The sequence below is a fragment of the Coregonus lavaretus genome, assembly GCF_964263955.1.
Source record: "Coregonus lavaretus genome assembly, chromosome: 3".
NCBI lineage: Eukaryota > Metazoa > Chordata > Actinopteri > Salmoniformes > Salmonidae > Coregonus > Coregonus lavaretus.
This window is the reverse complement of record NC_139990.1, coordinates 50,266,020-50,279,428: the sequence shown is the minus strand read 5'-3', so window position 1 is coordinate 50,279,428 and position 13,409 is coordinate 50,266,020. Positions and strand designations below refer to the sequence as shown.

General features: G+C 47.4%; 1 protein-coding gene across 1 annotated transcript; it reads right to left on the bottom strand.

The window, feature by feature from the left end:
* Positions 1-670: 670 nt before the first annotated feature.
* On the bottom strand, positions 671-13,405 carry LOC311107801 (histone-lysine N-methyltransferase SETDB1-B-like; the record flags this gene model as incomplete). Its single annotated transcript, XM_084150353.1, has 24 exons — positions 671-1,154; positions 1,301-1,389; positions 2,762-3,015; positions 3,378-3,505; positions 3,676-3,695; positions 3,932-4,104; positions 4,750-4,911; positions 5,070-5,327; positions 6,128-6,297; positions 6,433-6,549; positions 6,723-6,813; positions 8,866-9,127; positions 9,277-9,613; positions 9,757-9,900; positions 10,077-10,230; positions 10,438-10,567; positions 10,838-11,028; positions 11,224-11,297; positions 11,426-11,630; positions 11,728-11,901; positions 12,041-12,146; positions 12,733-12,776; positions 12,925-13,094; positions 13,344-13,405. Coding segments are annotated over 24 exons (3,633 nt in total), but the record flags the coding sequence as incomplete, so codon positions are not given.
* Between the last annotated feature and the right edge of the window lie 4 nt (positions 13,406-13,409).

Here is a 13,409-nt window from a genome sequence, read left to right as displayed (position 1 = left end):
GTGACCAACAGATGCATAACTGTATTCCCAGTCATGTGAAATCCATTGGTTAGGGCCTAATGAATTTATGTCAATTGACTGATTTCCTTATATGAACTGTAACTCAGTAGAATCTTTGAAATTGTTGTGTTTATATTTTTGTTCAGTGTACATGTATGAAGACCCATGTCCACAGGGCCCCATCTACAGACACTGAGACCAACATCACTACCAGACTGCTCCAGTGGCTATGAGAGACAGACATTGTTGAGCTCTCTGTCTTCCCTCTGATACAGGTGTCTTCACAGCTCCAGAGAGAGCAGTCTTCTACTTCAGATTCAGCACCATGATACCAGCAGCTCAACATTGGGATCATCTGAGTTCATGGACGTATGTTCTGTTCAATAATCAACCGGGTTTAATGTGGGCACAACAGTACATTAGTACTGGGGGTTTTGAGAATGTATCCAGTGATGTGACTCTAGAGCTGGAAGAGGGGGACTAGGTCTACATGAGTCTCCCCTCAGGCAATAGGCTCATTGATAGTTACAATAAACACAGCATCTCCAGTGGCTTCCTGCTCTTCCTCGTGTGAAGGAAACACTACTACAGCTGTAATGAGCCCAAATGTTATCAAAGCCTGGGGTACGCTGAAATCTTTCTGTATAAAACATCATCATTAAAAACTGTGTGTGGAAAACAGGATTTTATTCAGTTGTGAGAAGAGCACAGTTTGGTCTGAATTCACAGACACAGTCAAATACAAGTGGGCATTCAGACAAAACAGTAAAGAATTACAATACTAAAATACATCAGCAATACATAGCAAAAAGAATATGGAGGGGAGGAGGAAAAGAAGAAAAGAGAAAGGGGGAGAGATACTCTTGTGGGTACAGGTGTCCCCAGGTTAGCATGGTGTGTCCTTACAGCAGGATTCTACACTCAGAGAGGAGACAGAGTTATAGAGTGGTCTCTTCCAGCTGTCCTCCCTCTGGAACTCCAAGAGAGATAAGATGAAGAAATAGAGGGATGAGATGGAGGTATAGAGGGTGGTCTCTTATAGCAGTCTTCCTCTGCACTCCGTTGAGCCACAGCAGCACAGCAGCTCCTTGCCCTCCACACTGCCAACCTCGTAGTTATAGTCCCACGTCAACTCTGTCCCTGCCCGGATACGCCTGCACACACACGTTAGTCGATTATTAAAAGTGGTCAACATTCACAAGTGCTCAGCACAAAACCACACATCAAATAATACATGTCTTTATCAGAGTAACAGGGTCTTACCACATCTATGTAACCATGTCTAACACAGAACACTCACTTGCTGGCGAAGAAGGCCACCCAGGGGAAACGCAGGTCGTGTGTGTCTACAAACACATTCTGGACAAACAGGTTAGCACTGCAGCTATGCTGTAAGGAGGAGCGATGAGAGGGAGAGAGGGAGAGAAGAGAGAGAGCTTAATTCCCTTTGTCAAATTACATTTAACTCCACTTAATTAAACACACGCCAGGGTTTCCATTAGGAAAATGTGTCGCCGTATGCATTGGGTGCGTAACCTGAGTAGGGCGTCCACCCACGGTGCTCAGAATCACAGAAATCACATTTAGAATATGATAATTCATATTAACAGAACATGAAAGTCCAGGATACAACGATATGCAGTCCTTCCCAAATTCTGATGTGCACTTTCAACACATTTCACATTATTTTCCTCAGCCAACAAGACTAGTAACAAACAACACTATCCTATGTCAATCTACTATAGTAGAAAAGTTTAGGCTACCTATTCTATTGGTCAGCTTGTCGAGAAAGAAATAGCCTATACAAACAGACTCTGGGACAGTTGTGGGACGATAGTTGAGGAACGTTTAGCTTCACATTATAAGAGCAGCAATGTGTACAAGGCAGCAGGCTACGTGTGAATGTTCATTCAATAATGTAATTAGTGGTAAAACACTTGTCAAAAGGGCACTGCATATGTGAGCAGTTTCATGTGACAGAGATGAAAATATCAGTTAGAAATGTAGAAAGAGGAGATCTAACAGGCTTCTTCGAAGCAAGGTAAGACATGCCTCATAATATGTATTAAAACTTTCAGGTTTCAAACAATTAAGTATGTTTTTAAAATGCATACTGCCTCCAGTTCATTGCAAAGTGGTGTGTGGCGCACTGATGAAGCCTGCCTTCCGTTGCTGTTTGATACCTGCGTTCAAAACAACTGGGAACTTGGAAATCTCCGACCAGACTTCAGTGCGTTCAAGACAACTGGGAACTGGAGAAAAAAGTAGCTCCAACTGGGAAAAATCGTTTCGAAAGGTCATCCAACTCGGGCCTCTTTCTAGAGCTCCGACTTCCCGACCTGAAGATCACGGACGTCATGATTTGACCTTGAGTTCGCACTTGTCTTGAAAGCACTACAGGATGCTGCAGCAGCAGCTCTTATGCTGTCTGACAGATTCTCCACTCAAAGGCTCTGTACACGTGTGAAAAATAAAATACATAACGAATATACTGTACACACGCGCCAATTTCATTTCACTAAATTATGCAAACGTACCTATAGACCGATAAGCATGACCAGTCAAATGTATTTCCATCGACTGGTATTTCCATCAATGAATAGGCTAAAAAGCATTATTTCGCAATGGGATTTTTTCTTCTCCCGGACAATTGGCCGGCGGCAATTGTATTTATCGGCTTTTCTATGTATTTATTTTGTAAATCGGACAAAAGCCAGCTATTACCGGCTAATGGAAACTCTGACACACACGTAACACTCACGTTGAGGTAGCGTCCCAGGTTACCCTCCAGCTTGGCGTCGATGATGTAGCAGGACTCCTCGCCATCGAAGAACTGCCGTGTGTTTTTAGGTCCACTGTCTCCCCCGTCCCCACCCTTACCCTGCGCCCCTCCGTGGCCCCCCGGGCCTCCCCCTGGCCCTATCCCAGCCCCTCCAGTCTTCACCATCAGGCCATGGGAGTTCTTCAGGGCAATGCCTCGTGTGGACTTCACAGCCACCTGCCTCTTCACCGCACCTGAGACAGGAGGCAAGGAGAGGAGACATGGAGAGGGAGGAGAGGAGGCAAGGAGAGGGAGGAGAGGAGGCAAGGAGAAAGAGGAGAGGAGGATGAAGGGTCAATTCAGGGAAAAGCACCACAAGAACAGGTCTGGCAATACCTGATATAAAGCACAGAGATCTATGAACCCACCGCCCCAAATTCCCCCTCTCCTCACCTTGCATGCGTTTTCCCCTCCCCCCATTCTTCTTCTTCCCCCCTGCCACCTCAACCCCTACCTCTCTCCCTCCTCTCCTCACCCTGCGTGCCTTTCCCTCACCCCATTCCCCCCCCGTTTCCCTTCCGCCTTCCTGTTCTCCCCCTATTTCCCCCCCCCTCACCCTGTGTGCGTTTCTCTCTCTCCTTGTTGTCGTCAGATCCAGAGCTGATGGTCTGGACGTCATCACTGTCCGACAGCGTCATCACATCCTGTCTCTTCACTCCCTCCGTCTTCACCGATTGGTTACCGCTGGGGGCGCAAAAACACACAATTACCTTACAGACTCACTCAACGTTATCTAATGTTATTCATATGGCACATTTTACCAAGTACATTTGACATTGTGCAACACAGGCCTAAAAGAGCCAAGCCAGGGTTAAATAGGTTGAAATTACATTTCACAATCTTTCATTACGTACCTTTTGTGGTCTCCGGGCTCCTAGAACAGAGAACACATGAGAAGGTGTATCAGTATCCAATCACAGCACCGGAACACAAATCACTCATTAATAAACATGAGAAGGAATCAATCATTACATGAGAGGGTGTCCAATCAGAACACCAGGAGATGAAAGCAAGAGATCGAGGCTGATCGATTTCTCCTAATATATGTAATAGGATCTACACAAAATAGCTGAGGTGGATATGGACTCCTCTCTTCCCCCTCTCTCTCACCTTCTTCTCTATCTTCAGTCCCTCCATCTTAACGGTGGCCTGAGAGGTAGAGGGTTGGTTGGTGAGCCAGGATGCTACTTTACTCTTCCCACTCTCCTCCGGCATGGGGGGCGGCTTCCTGTCCTCCTTTCCCCCCACTGACACACTCATCCCATCCTTACTGTCCTGGCTCCCTGGATGGGGGGAGGGAGACAGGATGAGGGAGGGAGGAGGTGACAGAAAATATAAATATAATTTTAGATCACACTGCAACATGGAAAAATGTTAAATGCAGCTGTTTTTCTCAATATCAAATATATCTGGGTAACAATTAAGTACCTTACTGTGATTGTTTTCAATGAAAATAGTAAAAACATCTATATATTGTTTCTAGAAAATTGAAATTTCTCAAGCAAGAATCTTGCTAGGACTGTCTGGGAGTATTTGTATTTTTGTATTCATTAAGGATCCCCAGTAGCTCCTGCCGAGTGGGGAGGGGAAAACAGAAAACGAGCTGTTATTGGCAGAGACGTTTGGAACTCTTTCTTATTAACTAATTTACTGCCCAGTGATGTCACCAAGCAGGACAAAACTCCATCCCACCACAACAGGCTGACATTTCAGGCGGTCTTTTCAAATAGCTCTTACACTAAAAGGGCATTATCATCCTTTTCACAATTTCACAGTATTATTCCAACCTCTTCAGTGTGGAAATATATATAAAACACAGGAAAATCACATTTTTGACTGCACCGGGCCTTTAACATAATTTCTTACTGCCATGTCATTATTACAGTTCCAGCCTTACAACTGTGGGTTCAAGTTAAGTGCACACACACCTTCCTTGACGCCCTTGGCCTGGCGGCGAGTGGTGTAGCTCCTCCACACAGAGCTGGAGCTGTAGTAGGGGTCCTTCACAAACGTGTCGTCTGAACTTTTGTCGTTGTTCGACTCCTCATCACTATCCCCATCCTTAGAGGAGTCACCACCAGCACCCCGCGCTGATGGAGAGAAGGATGTCGTAAAACGGTAAATGGTGTTATTTGAGACTCTAGGTGAGTCCTAAATGGCACCATAATCCCTATAACGTGCACTACTTTGGCTCTGGTCAAAAGTAAAAGCCAGACTCTTTCTAGACTATTAAACTGTGACCCCTCACCTTTGCCGGCGGGGTTGGTAGCATTGGTTCTCTGGGGGGGTTTGGGAAGGGGCTTGTTCTGCAAAGCCAGGGAGGAGGAGGGGGGGTTCTTCAGCCTGGACATGTCCACCCCGCTCCCGTCGCTGTCTGAGCAGTGGGCCTCACTCTCATACCCTTCCTTGAAGTTCTCCACACTCTCTATGTGGTCCAGGTTAGCAAAGTACTCATCACCCATCTCCAGACCTTCCTTGTCTGCAAAGTCATCTGTCAGAATCTTACCTGGGAGAGAGGAGAGGGAGAAGAGCGTAAGGGAGGTGAGAGAAGAGTGAGGGAGGAGAGAGGGAAAAGAGAGTGAGGGAGGGAGAGAAGAGAGTGAGGGAGGAGAGGGATGAGAGGGAAGAGAGAGAGAGTGCCATCACAGCAGCAAGATTTGTGACCTGTTGCCACAAGAAAAAAGTACAACCAGTGAAGAACAAACACCATTGTAAATACAACCTATATTTATGTTTATTTATTTTGTACTTTATACATCATTATAACACTGCACATAGCCATAATATGACCTTCGAAATGTCTATTCCTTTTAAACTTGAGTGTAATGTTTACTGTTCATTTTGATTGTTTATCTATTTCACTTGCTTTGGCAATGTAAACATATGTTTCCCCATGCCAATAAAGCCCATTGAATTGAGATGAGAGGAGAGCGGGAGAGAGGAGAGAGGGAGAGAGAGGAGAGAGGGAGAGAGAGGAGAGAGGAGAGAGGAGAGAGGAGAGCGGGAGAGAGGAGAGCGGGAGAGAGAGGAGAGAGGAGAGAGAGGAGAGAGAAGAGAGAGGAGAGAAAAAGGGAGGTAAAGAATATATGAAACCCTTTCTATGTTGTTATTCATTCTGCATACATCTGTAGGCATGTAAACAATGACATTCACTTATAAGGAGCCATGTGCTGTTATGAATGCTTATGACAAGTCTTAATATGCAGTCCACTTCCTACATGCAATGTGAATACCGGTACATACTGTTATCCATGTGTAAAGCCTGCTATAACACTGTTCTGTCCCCTCCTCCACCTAGTGACGTACCGGCGTAGATGCAGACGAAGGATCCCTTGGCCACATCGTCCAGACAGCGGATGCCCCAGCCTTTGTTCTGGGTCTTAAAGAGCTGCAGCCTCACCTGCAGACCGTGCTGCACCAGACGGTTACTACACATCTGACTACAACACTTACAACGCTTATTACACTCATATATCCTGAGAGAGAGAGGAGAGGAGAGGAGAGGAGAGGAGAGGAGAGGAGAGGAGAGGAGAGGAGAAAGAGAGAGAGATTAGTACGAGGGACGTCTGTATTTGTGACTGTGTGTGTGTTTGTGTGTGTCTGTCTCTCACCCGGTGGGCAAACACTCCTCCAGTCTCTTTTGTGTGTATCCAGCAGCGTGGTTGATCTGTGCTCCAGGAGTACAGGCTGTGGCCTGCAGGGTCAGCTGGTGACACGAACACTTGGACCTGCAGAACACATACACACAATCCCCATTTCAACACATTAAATTGACTAAATGAGTTAATCACTGATTTAACAATTGGACAGGTGAAATCTATGTAGTGGAAGCCATGCAGAAGGACAGAGCCCAGATGAGGGGTCACAGAAGGGTCAGAAGGTCAAGAGTGATAGTACTGACCTGTCCCTGCAGCCGTCGGTACAGTCACAGCCCACCAGGAACTCTGGACTGGTGTTGATGAACACTCCGTCTTCAGGGATACGCTCCTTACCTGGCAAGACACAGATAACCATCAGTCATTGACATCTTCAGGAATTACACTGCCTTCAGAAAGTATTCAGACCCCTTGACTTATTCCACATTTTGTTAGGTTACAGCCTTATTCTAAAATTGATTAAATAGTTTTTTCCCCCTCATCAATCTACACACAATACCCCATAGTGACAAAGCAAAAACTGGTTTTTATAAATATTTGCTAATTTATAAAAAATAAAATAAAACATGAAATATAACATTTACATAATTATTCAGACCCTTTACTCAGTACTTTGTTGAAGCACCTTTGGCAGCAATTACAGCCTCGAGTCTTCTTGGATATGACGCTACAAGCTTGGCACACCTGTATTTGGGGAGTTTCTACCATTCTTCTCTGCATAACCTCTCAAGCTCTGTCAGGTTGATGGGGAGCGTCGCTGCACAGCTATTTTCAGGTCTCTCCAGAGATGTTCGATCGGGTTCAAGTCCGGGCTCTGGCTGGGCCACTCAAGGACATTCAGAGACTTGTCCCGAAGCCACTCCTGCGTTGTCTTGGCTGTGTGCTTAGGGTCGTCGTCCTGTTGGAAGGTGAACCTTCGCCCCAGTTTGAGGTCCTGAGCGCTCCGGAGCAGGTTTTCATCAAGGATCTCTCTGTACTTTTCTCCATTAATCTTTGCCTCGATCCTGACTAGTCTCCTAGTCCCTGCCACTGAAAAACATCCCCACAGCATGAGGTCCTCTGTAGCTCAGCTGGTAGAGCACGGCGCTTGTAACGCCAAGGTAGTGGGTTCGATCCCCGGGACCACCCATACACAAAAATGTATGCACGCATGACTGTAAGTCGCTTTGGATAAAAGCGTCTGCTAAATGGCATATTATTATGATGCCACCACCATGCTTCACCGTAGGGATGGTGCCAGGTTTCCTCCAGACGTGACCCTTGGCATTCAGGCCAAAGAGTTCCATCTTGGTTTAATCAGACCAGAGAATCTGGTTTCTCATGGTCTGAGAGTCTTTAGGTGCCTTTTGGCAAACTCCAAGCGGGCTGTCATGTGCCTTTTACTGAGGAGTGGCTTCCGTCTGGCCACTCTACCATAAAGGCCTGATTGGTGGAGTGCTGCAGAAATGGTTTTCCTTCTGGAAGGTTCTCCCATCTCCACAGAGGAACTCTAGAGCTCTGTCAGTGACCATCGGGTTCTTCGTCACCTCCCTGACCAAGGCCCTTCTCACCCGATTGCTCAGTTTGGCTGGGCGGCCAGCTCTAGGAAGAGTCTTGGTGGATCCAAGCTTCTTCCATTTATGAATGATGGAGGCCACTGTGTTCTTGGGGACTTTCAATGCTGCAGAAATGTTTTGCTACCCTTCCCCAGATCTGTGTATCGACACAATCCAGTCTTGGAGCTCTAAGGACAACTCCTTCGACATCATGGCTTGGTTTTTGCTCTGACATGCACTGTCAACTGTGGAATCTTATATAGACAGGCGTGTGCCTTTCCAAACCATGTACAATCAATTGAGTTTACCACAGGTGGACTCCAATCAAGTTGTAGAAACAGCGCAAGGATTATCAATGGAAACAGGATGCACCTGTGCTCAATTTCGAGTCTCATAGCAAAGGGTCTGAATACTTACGTAAATGAGGTATCCGTTTTTTGTTTTTAATACATTTGCAAAAATATCAAAAAAACGGTTTTCGCTTTGTCATTATGGGGTATTGTGTGTAGATTGCTGAGGAAATGGGTTTATTTAATCCATTTTAGAATAAGGCTGTAACGTAAGAAAATTTGGAAAAAGTCAAGGGGTCTGAATACTTTCCAAAGGCACTGTATTCACCATAGAATTAGAACTTCACTAATCCCATTCATCCCAATATTCTAGTTTTATGACTTCATCTCAACTGAATATCAAATGACTCCCTTTTGCTTAGTGTTGTGTAGCTAGCGCACCACCATTGGCCCGAACTATACAGGAAGACCTAGGGCTCTGATGGGTAATAATTTGATTGAGGCCTGTACAGTAACTCAAGGCCTATTTACTGATTAAGTAATCCCCCCCCCATCCTCCTCACTGTAGGCCACGTCGGGCGGCGGTGTGACGTCGATCTCATTGACGCAGGACAGGGGAATGTCCTCGCGGCCGTTGGTGATGTCTCGGATGTAGTAGTAAGGCTTCTGGGGCTGGAAGCGCCGGTCGACCAGGACGTAGGGGTCCAAGCAGAACATCTCCAGGAAGATAAAGTCACAGCGCGTCTGGAAGAGGTAGCGCTGGATCTCCGCCATGCTGCGCAGACACAGCCCACATGGAGACTTGTAGATCACATGGAACGACATCTGATGAGGGAGGAGGGGGGCGGGGAATTTAATTGGGGAGAGCGGGGGGGGGGGGGGGGGGGGGAGTGAGAGATAGTTCATACCAAAATCTGTCCCCCCTATAATGATCCCAACCGTGCTTCCTGAAAGATATTTTTCTCTGTCTTTACCTTGCGATTGACTCTCCGTCGCCCCGTCATGCGTCTGAACTCGTACAGTAGAGGGGTGAGCAGGGGGTTCCTGCCCCGGTGCATATCTGCTCTGGAGGGCCGGATACGGTTGAGACAGGCAGGCTGGCAGGTGTGAGGCAGGTAGAAGATGCGGTCTGTGGGGGCGCGGTACGAGGGCTCGTGGGGAATCCGGTCGTTACTGAAGGTGTATGGGGTCACTGTGGGTGCAGGGGCGGTCGGAGGGGCTTGGGGAGGAGGGGGCAGGGACTGCTGCTGGTGTTGCATAGGCTGTTGGGACGTGAGAGTCTGGATGTTGCCAGTCTGAAGGACATACATTCTGGAGAGGGAGCGGGAGAGTGAAGATAGAGTTATGAATAGATTCCTATAAAACTTTGCATATTTGTGAGTGTGGCTGTTTAGTAAGAGATTATGTTTTTTTAATTTTTATGATCATATATTTTCCTGTCCCCTCTCTCTCACCTGGATGAGTTTCCAGGAGAACCAGTTGAAGGTTGGGGCTGTATGGCTTTAGGGGCGTGGCTATTACTGGCCAATCCAGAGCGAGAGCCTCCTGGAGGGGGAACGTACGGAGAAGTACTCTTCTTAGCCATCTGATACTTAGGACTGTTGAGGGGGTGGGGGGAGAGAGAAAGACAAAGAGACAGAGGAACAGGAGGGAGGGAGGGGCGATCAGGGAGAAAAAGGGGTAAATGTAGCAGCGAGGGGGGAGAGAGAATGTCGATTTTCAAGGAATGTCACAAGGTTTACACTGTGTGATTCTGTGTGTGTGTGTTACTCACTCTGTGCGTGCAGGCTGATTGGGCTGGGAGGGTGTAGGAGGGATGGAGGATGGTGGGGAGAGGGGATGGAGGGAATTAGTGGGGGTCCCGCTGGGGGTTGCGCTGTTCCCCCCACTGTGATACTGGACCACTGGCCCCTTGGTCCTCAATGCTCCTACAGAGACACAGATAAAATAGTTAACGACATCACAATGAAGTAGAGATTAGAGTTAACCAATGAAGGACAGGCCAAGGTCCCATCAGGTACAGTATAATATGTGATCCCGCTGGGTTATTAAAGATGGATTGATTGGTTAAGTGATTGGTTTGTTTGTCCATATATTGATTGGTTAATTGATTGATTGACTAGAGTGAGTGTTACCCATGTTGGGGCGTGTCCTCTGCTGGCCAGCCATCTTCTTCTCCTGGGTGTTGGCACAGTTGGTCTTCAGGTTGAACATGGGCTCCAGCCTGGTTGAACCGCGGTAGATCCACTCACTACGCTTGTCATCCTGGAGGAGAGAAACAGTAGATAGATTACCCAGAGAATCACTTTCATTCATTCAATTGCTTTTTTATCTTATCCACTTTATTTTCATATTTTGTTGAGTGTCAAGTCTGCTGAAGTAGTATAAAAACGTGATTCAAAACAAGAAACTCAAATAAAATACTTTATAATGGTATCCCTGTTTATAACATATGCTGTGACCATCATGTTAAATCAGACTATAAATAACGTAAAGTTTGGTGGTAATCAAATCCCAGTGATGATGTCATCATACCAGGAAGAGGATCTTGACGAGGCTGCCGTCCACCTCCTCCACTCTGCTCCTCCACCACGTCCCCTCCCACTCTGTCTTGATGACCTGGCCTGCCTTCAGCAGCACCATGGGCCTGTTGGGGTACGAGGTTATATACTCCTCTATGAAGTCTTTACACGACGCATCCTCTATGTCCTCCCATGTACGCTTCACTGGGGAGGAGAGAGAGTGAGGGGGGGAAGAGAAAAGATGAGAGGGGAGAGATAGAGAAGATGATGGTGGAGAGGAAGAGGGGTAGGGGAGAGTGAGAGAGAAGATGTGAAGATTGTAAACTGTGGTCACATCCCAAAACCAAATTGACAGGAAAGAGAGGAGGAGATCAAGAGAAGGAAAGAGAGGGTTCTTACTTGGTCTGCAGACAGGGTAGAGCTCAGGCAGGGTCACGTAGGAGGCATAACCGTCGTCAAAGAAGATCAGGAACCTGAAACACACATAGACAACCGTTGAAACACCTCCGCAACCCTTCACCAAACACACAGAGGATATTTGAAACATGCTCACACACACACACACACACACACACACACACACACACACACAGCTTCTCACCTCATGCGGTTTTTGTTGTTGGGCATCTCTGCTACGATGCCCGCGTAGAGCCAGACCTGGTTGCCGTCCTTGTACTTGGCGACCACCCTGGCTCCCACGTATAGCCTCTCCAGGGTGGGGTGGTAGTGAAACGCTATGTGGTTCCCAGACAGTAGACTCTTCCCCTTGTTCTCAAACTTCACCTTGTACTTACTGTAACCATTACCTACAAACACACACATTCTTAATGTCAAACTTCACCCTGTGTGTGTGTGTGTGTGTGTGTGTGTGTGTGTGTGTGTGTGTGTGTATGTATGTCTCACCGACAGGGTTGATGGCGATGAGCATTCCGCTGTGCCAGGTCTTGGTGCGTTTCTTTCCCAGAAGACTCATCTCCAGTTTGATCTCATCATCCTTCAGGGAGGGGTTAGGCTGGGTGGGTGTGTTCCTGGGTGTGGCCTGGGACACAAACACCGCTGGCATGGGTACCGGGCCACCTACACACACACAAAAGAAAACGCATGTGAACTTTTGCGCAGTATGTACACACACAAAGACAAGAGAGAACGCCACCTAGTGACCCGGAGGAATATATCAATCACACAGACATATAGAATGGCACATTTGTGCTATTACCTGGCTGTTGTATAGCAGGGCCGGAAGAAGGGTTCTTGTTGACTGTCTGGGCCAGCTTCAACACCTGCTGGGAGGAACGCTGGAGCGCTGCCGACGCCTCCTTAAACTACAGGACACACGTACGCGCACACACAAACATAATTAACACATACATATGGATATTGTTCAAACTTATTTCTGCCTTTCACCTACCACCTGTGTATGTATGGGGGGGGGGGGGGGGGTAGTGAGGAAGGGATATAGAGAGAGAGACAGGGAAGGGAGAGACAAAGTGAAAGAGACAGCGAAGGGAGAGACATGGAGGAAGAGAGACAGGGAGGAAGAGAGACAGGGCGGAAGAGAGACAGGGCGGAAGAGAGACAGGGCGGAAGAGAGAGAGAGGAAGAGAGACAGGGCGGAAGAGAGACAGGGCGGAAGAGAGACAGGGCGGAAGAGAGACAGGGAGGAAGAGAGACAGGGAGGAAGAGAGACAGGGAGGAAGAGAGACAGGGAGGAAGAGAGACAGGGAGGAAGAGAGACAGGGCGGAAGAGAGACAGGGCGGAAGAGAGACAGGGAGGAAGAGAGACAGGGAGGAAGAGGATGAGCTTCAACACCGGCTGGGAGGAACACTGGAAAGCTGTAGATAACAGGGTCAATTAATACACATTCAATTAACACGCGTGTGTGTGTGTGACTAATTCTCTGTTCTCACCATTGCATCCTGGACAGGTATCCCAGGTTTCTTGGGTGGAACCACTGTGAGAGGAAAGAGGTCAGAGAAGAGACAGGAAAGAAACAAGGTTAGACATTCGCTCCTGTGTTTTATACTGGAGCTGCCCTTCTGGACAGGTTTCCTTTGATAAACATATTGTTTATCTCACTGGGAGTAAGTGTCAGTACGTACGTAAGCCCACAGCGATGACATCATCATCGTCATCATCATCGTCAATTTCTATTACATCAGAGGACAGAGCCCCTCCCACTCCGCCCTCATCCTCTGAAGAGCTCTCCTTGTAGACCAGCCCCATCTTACTGTAGGTGGACTTCACCAGAGCCTCACACTCCACTATGGACCTGACACACACACACACACACACAAAATGGAGAGAATCACACAGACGTTAACACACACACACCAGTCCTATTTTACAGTAAGCCGGGCCTCACATTCTTCTATAGACCTGACACACAGACACACACAGGAGAAACACACAAACATCAACACACACACATCTTTCCCATCTCCCTAAAGGCTTCCACTCTACTATGGACCTGAGAGAGAAACAAACAAAACATCATGATCATCCCCCCACACACACTCACTGGTTGGCGTTGTTGAAGAGTTTGTCCACCACCTCCTCTTCCTTCTCTTTGTTCTCCACCCATTCC